Genomic DNA, 8,929 nt, shown 5'->3' with positions numbered 1-8,929 from the left:
TGCTTGGGAGGGTGGAGGGACAGCGCAGGAGAGGAAGGCCCTCTAGGAGGTGGATTGATTCATTGACTGGAATAATTGGAATGGGAGTGTCAGAGGCAGTGTGGTTGGTACAGGACAGTGCGGAGTTTAGGGTTGTTGTACATAGGGTCGCTATGAGTCGCAAGCGACTCGACGGCACATAACAACAACAACAACATATCTAACAATCTCTTTTGGTTCTTAAATTTAAAATATTTTAAAATAGATTTTGACCTTCCTTTTTTTCTCTAAAACTTTGCACAGTATGTTGTTATTGTTGTTGTAAGGTGCCATCACGTCACCTGCAACTCATAGCAACCTTATGTACAATAGCTCTGAAGCCTGCTCCGTCCTGAGCCAGTCTCACTTACTCTGACACAGCTACCCCCATTGCCTTAGTTACCGTATCTATCTATCTCATCTGGGGTCTTCCTCTCCTGTGCTGGCCCTGCAAGTTTCCAAGTATGATGTCCTTTTCCAAGGATCAATCCTTCTGGTCTTGTGCCCAAAGTGTGTGATATGGAGCTTCAAAATCCAAGCCTCCAAGGAGAAACTTGGCTTCACCCACTCCAAGACACCCATTTGTTTCCTTGGCAGTCCATGGTATGTTCAACACCCTTCTCCAGCACCACAACTCAAAGGCATCAATTCTTCTTCTATCTTCCTTAGTTATTATTATCCAGCTCTCTGATGCCCAGTCTAGTTTATGGTTCAATTATTAGCAGTGCTAGAAATATATTCACATTACTTCAAAGAACTAAATGCTACCCAGCTACTGCTATCAACTTCTCTAAAAAGCATAAGCAGAAAGTCCTAGACAGAACAGGCAATATAAGTGTGGAATAAAACTTTAAAAATGGCTGAACTTGCTGATCTAATAGTGACTGGTGAACTCCCTAGATTATGGCCCTTTAAACCTGGAAGAAAGTTCACCTCAGGTGACTCAACATTTGGCAAAAGAATAGATGCATCTGTGAGGTAAACAGTAACACCAAGGGGACATTCACTACTTATAATTATCAACCTTACAAGACCAAAGGGCAGCATTTTCCCAGAGTTAAAGCTCAGATGGCAGAATGAGGTAAAATAGAAGAATGGAGGAAGCAGAATCCAATGAAATTTATGTGATGTAATTGATGTAATGAAGCAAAATGTGATGAATGGTTTAATGCAAAGACAGTTCGCTCTGCAAATATTAGCTCAAATCACAATTAAAGAAAATAAATGTGTTAGAGGAGCATATTTTATAATTTGTAAAGATTAGAAAACCTTTAAAATTAAATAACCACTTCTAGCAGCTGAACTTTTTATCTACTTATTATTGCTCAACTTAGTATGACCTTATTTTGTAATTTTGGAAAGCATTTATGACAATTGAGTTTTGTAACTTATTTTTGCCTTTCTTCTCAGCGTTGTCATTGTTTGCTACCACAGCTGGTCTTTATCTTATTCCCTTTTGCAAGAGAGTAATACTACTGGTGGCGGTGAAATGCATCTTTGGTGCAGCAGTTGGCGTTCTGGATACAGGTTTGTGAGCCCTTGAATGTCATCTCTAGTAAGAGGGACTTTGTATTACAAAGTAGAAATAGAACAGATGATGTTACACTGTCCTCTGAAATATTCTGTAAGATGATACTGACCTAATGAGTTAGTCATTGGATCACCCATCCAGAAAAATCCTTCTTACTAGTTGTTATTATTAAGTGCCCTCAAGTCAACTACAGCTCACAGACACCTGAGAGCAACAGGTCAGAACCTTACCCTATCCTGTAACTTCTTCACAATCTCTACCATGCTCAAGGCCATGGATGGTTGTGGTCACTGTGTCAGTCCATCTTGTTGAAGATCTTCCTTTCTTTCATGAACCTCTACTTAAACGTGATGCCTTTATCCAAGGATTGTCCTTCCTTGCCCCCCTGAAAACATGCCCAAAGTATATGAGATCAAATGCCCCCATCCTTGTCTCTAAGGAGCACTCTGGTTATACTTCTTCCAAGGCAGATCTGTTTGTTCTTTTGGTATTTCATGGGATATCCAGTACTCTTTGTCAGCATCACAATTCGAAGGCGTGAATCCTTCTGCCAGTTAAGGCATTTCCTCCCATGTCCTCTGACAAGCCTGTGGGAAGGCCCCTGGCTCTGGCTCAGTGGGACAGCAGTCTCAAGGTGTGCTCTGTCTCATATCAGGCCTCTGGTTCACGCCACGGCAGCTGCTGCTCTCCTGTAGGCCCTGGGCTGAGTGACGTGGGAATCTCTGGCCCTGAAGGATATGCACTGCATTCTCTGCTTCTTTCTGGCTAGTGAGATTCCCACATTTTTGCCACAGAACCTGCTCAATTTTAATTTGGTGTAATGGTGTAACTGTGGATAACACTAATGCATCCTATTTGCATGTTTCCGCTCAGCCATTTGGCGGTCAAGGCCAATGGCTTGGGAAAGCCATTTTGAATGATAGACCCACTACACTATACATAATTAGCCAGTGGATGATTACAGTGCAAGTGAGAGGATTTTAATTCATGATAGAACTTTATCATTGCAGCCTGGGAAGAATTGATGCTTTCATTATATAAAGCAATTTTGTACCATTATTTGTCTGAAAAAGCATAGAAGCTGTCATCCGATTTCAAATGTACTCTGACTTTCAAGCTAAGAAAAACCCACACTGTACTACTTTCCTTTCTCTTTTGTAAAAATTCCTAACATCCAGCGCGATATCCTCCCTTGTATCTTGATCTTTTAAAATCTACTAAATAACATAGAATTAATCTACTTGTGTTTTATTGATGATGTAAAGGCATCTGAATGGGTGGATCATAAATAATGAATAACAGTGAGAAGAATGGGAATCCCAGAACACTTAATTGTGCTCATGTGAAACTTAGACCTAGACCAAGAAGCAGTTGTCTGAACAGAACAAAGGAACACTGTGTAGTTTAAAATCAGGAAAGGTGTGCATCAGGGTTGTATCCTTTCTCCATACTCCTTCAATCTATATGCTCAGCAAAGAATTAGAATAGCTGGAATATATGAAAATGAATGCAGCATTAGGTTTAGGAGGATGCAGATAACTTGTCTGCAAAAAGCAAAGACGACTTGAAGCACTTATTGAAGAAAATATCCAATATGGATTGTATCTCTACATCAGGAAAACAAAAATCAGTTCACATTTATATGCAAACCAAGATATATAAATTTTTTTTAAAATCCATTCACAACCAGAAGAAAATAAAATTGATTCATGGGACCTTTTACAAATCAAGTCTCTATGTGCATCAGAACCTTTTTTTCAGTAGAGTGAAAGAGAGCCTATAGACTGGAAATAAACATTTGTCAATGACTTCTCAGACAAGTCTTGTAATGGAAGTCTTGTAACGAAAGTTTTCAGAATACTACAGGGCCTCCACAAGAAAAAGACTGATAACTCAATCACAAAATGGCCAAAAGACATAAAAAACTTTTAAGGAAAAATGCTCAAAATCACTGGCAGTAGAGACATGCAAAGAAAAACAATACTGAGGTACTGTCTCATTTGAGTAGCAGTAACAAAGTTTAACAGGATAGTAAACAAGAAATGTTACAGAGGTAGTGGAGAGACTGAAACTCTCATGCACTGTTAGTGTGATTATAAGTTGAACAGACCCTCTGGAAGGCAATTTGGTATTTCCTCAAAAAGCTCAACATAGAAATTCCATATGACAAAGCTATTTCATTGCTATGAATATATCCCAAGGAAATTAAGAGACATGAATGGAGATATGTACACATATATTCATAGCAGCATTATTCACAACAGCAAGAAAATGGAACAGTCCGAATCTCGTCAGCAAATGAATAGATTGAGAGACTGTGGTACATTCACACAACAGAATACTACACAGCACTAAGGAACAACAATTGTGTCAAGTTCTATATAACATGAGTGAGTGTTGAGAGCAATAGTGAAAATCCTCATGAATTCAAGTCTTCTGGAACTGGAGATGAAAGACCTAAAGGCTCAATTAAGGGAGCTGAATAGCAGCTAAAAAAATGGAAGGTGGTTGGAAAGCTATTATAATCTTTTTTCCTGTTTCTCAACTGATATTTTTCCAGAAAAGCCAAGTCCACTTAGTACGTGAACTGGTGAAAAAGTTCAGTGGAAAGCATGTTGTCTTTATTGCTCAGAGAATCCTGCCTAAACCAACTCAGAAAAGCCACACAAAAAACAAACAAAAGAGCCCCAGGAGCTGCACCCTGACAGCTGTGCTTGATGCAATCCTTGAAGAGTTGGTCTTTCCGAGTGAAATTGTGGGCAAGAGAATCTGTGTAAAACTGGACAGCAGCTGGATTATAAAGTCCGCTTGGACAAAGCACTGCAGAATAACGTAGAACATAAGGTTGAAACTTTTTCTGGTGTGTATGAGAAGCTCAGGGTCAAGGATGTTAATTTTGAATTCCTGAGTTTCAGTTGTAAACAAAATGATTAAATAAAGGTATTGTTCAGAGAAAAAGAAAAAAGTATGCGGCATTAGGGTTGGAGAAACACTTGTCAACAACCTGGCACAGCCTTGCTGAAAGTGAGGGAAATTTGAAACGCTTATTGCAGATCAGTATGGATTGCATCACAATGTCAAGAAGACAAAAATGCTTACCACTGGAACAGTAAGCAAACATCATACTAGATGGAGACAAGATTGAAATTGCCAATGATTTCATCTTTCTTGGATCCACAGTCAACATCTTTGATACCAGCAGTCAGGGGGTCAGGAGATATATTGGATTGGCCAAGACTGCTGTCAGAGACCTTTCCAAAGTACTAAGGAGCAATGATATTAGTTTTAAGACTAAAGTGTACCTTATTCAGGCAATAGTCTTTTCAGTCACTTGCTATGCTTCTGAGAGCTGGACAATGAATAAGGGTTGGAATAGAAACATTGATGCCTTTGAACTGTGGTGTTGGAGAAGTGTACTGAATGAGGTCATTATGAATTGTCGACAGTACCTAACAACAACAACAACATTGTCTTCAGTCTTTCCCTCTCTGTATCTAATCTGCTCTTGTTTTAACTCAGTGGTCCTTAGGTTTAGGCCATACTCTACACGGGTGTAGCATAATTAACATAAGAAGCCCCCTGATCCCAAATGGAGTCATATTTATAGGTACAGAAGTTAGGATTTCAACACATGTTTACAGGGGACATGACGCAATCCCCAACATTCCCTAAAGTTAACTCTCTCACCTTCTTTGTTGCTATACTTTTATTTGATAATTTGGGAACTATTTTATAGTTTAGATTTTGATAGTGACATTACAGAGTTGAATTGACTCTTTATCTTGGGATCTGTTTATCACTGACAAAAAGGCAGCTCAAGATGTCATGGCTTTTCCTTTCACTGTGTAGGTATTTAGATAATACGAGTGAAGAAGCTACATGGAGTCCTTGTGACGTATAATAGGTGTGCTGAAATTCTGTAGTCTGTAGGTTCCGGAACTCTGGTTTCCATCTATTAAGAAATAATCTTTCTCAAGTGGCTACCAATTGCAAGTACAGAAAACTATGGTAAGTCGGTAATGTTGTTGTTGTGTACTGTGGAGTCAGAACTGACCCCTTGCTGACCCTCAGGCACGTTTTCAGAGGCAATTAATTGTTTAGGAGGAGATTGTCCATCTTTCTCCCATGGAGCAACTGATGACCTCAAGCCACACGCCTTCAGGTTTGCAGTGCAGCTTCTTGCCACTAGGCCAAATTTGGTGATACTATGATAATAACATTTTTCAAAGAAAATATGTTATTTATATATATGTATGTATACATATGTGTCTATCTATATATCATTTATATTCTATCCTTGAAGATTGGTATATTGTTGTTGTTGTTGTTGTTGTTGTGTGCTGTCAAGTCAGAATCAAGTCATAGCTGACTCTCCAGTGGGTCTTCACATCAGAGGAGGTTGTACATCCTTCTCCCATGGAGCTGCTGGTAGATTTGAACCACATGCCTTTGGGAATTGCAGTGTAACATACCACTAGGCCACCAGAGTTCCTGCAGATTGGCATTAGAACTGTATTATATAAAGTCTTTAGCTGAGGTTTGGGACTTCTGGAGGTGGTGGTTCTCTAGCATGTGGAATTCCTTTGGGGAGTGTCTGATGTTATGATCCCTCTAGTTCTCTTGAGGTAGCGGATTAGCATTCTTTAATCATGGAACTGATAGTTGTAGTATTTGGTAATTTAGAATGTTATAATCCTTGTGCCTTAAAAATTAGACTTAGACTCTTCCTGATCTTTTTGATAATTATGAACAATGCTTACCCTAGGGTAATTAACTTAAATAACTTTTTCTGTCTTTTATTGATAGGTGGCAATGTCCTTATTTTGGCTGTTTGGGGAGACAAAGGAGCCCCACATTTGCAGGCCTTACACTTCAGTTTTGCTTTCGGTGCATTTGTGGCTCCACTGTTGGCCAAATTGGCACTGGGTACCAGCGTGTCTGCCAAAAACCACACAGAGATTGACTTTCATAACTACTCAGCCCTCAACCAGTCATCTCAAGCTGACTCAGAATCTATATTTGGAATACCTGAAAATATTGATTTACTGTGGGCTTATGCTCTTATAGGCACTTACATTTTTGTAATTGCTTTATTTTTTTGTGCTATGTTTTTCAAGAAAAGTTCAAAGCGTGAGAATGGGAAAGAATTTACTGAGAGATCTAAGAGAGCAAAATATCACAAAGCCCTTCTTTGTCTCCTTTTCATGTTCTTCTTCTTTTATGTTGGAGCTGAAATAACATACGGCTCTTACGTTTTCACATTTGCAACCACTTATGTTGGGATGAAAGAAAGCGAAGCAGCTGTGTTGAACTCTGTCTTCTGGGGGACTTTTGCAGCCTGCAGGGGACTCGCAATCTTTTTTGCGACGTGTTTACAACCTGGAACCATGATTGTGTTGAGCAACATTGGCAGCCTGGCTTCAACCTTGGTGCTGGTGCTTTTTGACAGGAACCCTGTTTGTCTCTGGGTAGCCACTGCAGTGTTTGGAGCCTCCTTGGCCACAACGTTTCCCAGCGGCATTTCTTGGCTTGAACAGTACACAACCATCGATGGGAAATCAGCAGCATTTTTTGTAGTTGGTGCTTCCTTGGGAGACATGGCTATTCCTGCAGTAATTGGAATTCTTCAAGAAAAATACCCTGATTTACCTGTCGTTCTGTATACCTGCTTAGCGTCAGCAATAGCCACTACTGTTTTATTTCCTGTGCTGTATAAAGTAGCCAACTTATCTCTTCATCATCAACGAAAAGAAATCAGAAAGAGTGAGGACCAGAAAGCTTTCCTATCTCGCTCTGGACTAAACGAGGAAAGTGATGAGGACCATGCAGAGAAATGGAATGAAATGGACATTGAAATTACTGAAATGGATGATACAGTGACACATTCCGTAATAGAGGCCTCCAGAAACATTTGGGTGGAGCCTCCAGCTGATGATTCCAACCCATCACTCTCAAATACATTACTGGTTGAATCCGCTCTAATTAAAAGCACCTATCTGTGAAACCTCTTTTCAGAAACCAGGGGGGCAAGGGCTGATGTAGAAAAGATGGATTCCTTATTGTCTTCATTGAAATTCATCTGTTCTAAGGCCAGTTAGAAGGGACCACAGCAGATTGTCTTCACGGCCTTGAGAATCAAAATTTATGGTCAGATTATTGCTGATGGTAAAAAGTTTTGAAGTGGTCTGTGAGTTCAGGTTTTACATAAAAACCTGGATGGTCTCACACAGTAGGATCTTGTTAAGTGCCTAGTGTTTGGCGTGTGGCTGATGAGGTAATGTTTTATGGCCTTCATCCGTGAGAACATGCAAAGAAGGCATTGTTCTTGAGAAGCTGGGTACTGTTTTAATAGAATGGAATCTTTTAGGTGTCAAAGTGAGTAAACAAATTATCAGGCATCCTTATTCCTCCATGGTTGTTGAGGACAGTAATGTCTTTTAAAAAACACCTTTTAAAGTGGGTAGAGATTTTGTTAATGAATTTTCTTTCTTTGTAGGGTTTGACCAAGTATTCACTCACTGGTTCTGATTTCTATAAACATAGAGAAACCAGAACAGATAATGGCTACAGGGCTGACTCCAGTGTACAAGGCCTTCTGACTCAATGTGAAGTCACTTGTCTTATCTGGGCCTTTATCTCACCTGAAACTTTGTGATCCTAAAAAAATCAAAATGGAATGATTTCTAAAATTAAACTCCAAGGTTTTAAATGTTTCTACAAGATATCTGCTTTAAATGAACTTAAGTGTGACCCTATCCTTCACTTGAAATGAGAAGTGAAACAAAAATGTTGCGCAGCTTTCAGAGCTGTTGATTACAAACACATGTTAATTTAATACATTTAATGTTTATTTGAACAGTTAGCAAAGGAATATATTTTTAGGACTGTATTTCATCAGCTCTTAAGACAAACCTTTTTCACATTTTTAGTATCTCTGAAATGAAGATCTTACAACCAGTCTTCATCTAACATTTTGACAAAGTTTAATTGACAGGAATTTTTCTTTCCTCTTAAAAATATCTAAAATAAAATGATGTGTTTTATAATCAGTGTTTTACAGTTAGTGAAATACAATGATTATTTTAATTGCAGAGATTATTTTATAGACATTTTTATTTAAAGGAAGACTTATTCTTATAGGCAAATTTTCTCAAGTTACCTTCAATTAGGGTTTGAAGATGCTATGTTGTGATTTTATAGACTGTCTCAGAGTCACAACATTGATAGTATGGCTGTAAGGTAGTGTCTCAAGAGCCTTTGTTGACTTTAGGATCAGAGTCTGTGAGCGGCATGTCTGTTCCAGAACTCAGTCCTCAGGCTCAACTCATTGCCGCAGAGTCGGAGCCCACCCAGAGCTGACCCTCCGATGAGATTGTTCAT

At 39.1% G+C, this 8,929-nt stretch overlaps 1 protein-coding gene and 1 pseudogene across 1 annotated transcript in view; both read left to right on the top strand.

The window, feature by feature from the left end:
* LOC102844245 (sodium-dependent glucose transporter 1-like) overlaps nucleotides 1–7,551 on the top strand; it is a 16,839-nt gene extending 9,288 nt beyond the window's left edge. The window contains exons 4-5 of the mRNA XM_006879155.1: nucleotides 1,429–1,545; nucleotides 6,356–7,551. Coding sequence (XP_006879217.1) covers nucleotides 1,429–1,545; nucleotides 6,356–7,551 — 1,313 coding nt within the window. The remainder of the gene's footprint in view (nucleotides 1–1,428; nucleotides 1,546–6,355) is intronic.
* On the top strand, nucleotides 3,971–4,483 carry LOC102851309 (annotated as a pseudogene).
* Nucleotides 7,552–8,929: the final 1,378 nt, after the last annotated feature.

Source organism: Elephantulus edwardii, unplaced genomic scaffold, assembly GCF_000299155.1.
Source record: "Elephantulus edwardii isolate Elephantulus edwardi_28Jun2011 unplaced genomic scaffold, EleEdw1.0 scaffold00002, whole genome shotgun sequence".
In the NCBI taxonomy this organism is placed as follows: Eukaryota; Metazoa; Chordata; class Mammalia; order Macroscelidea; family Macroscelididae; genus Elephantulus; species Elephantulus edwardii.
This window is presented reverse-complemented; position numbering and strand designations above follow the sequence as displayed.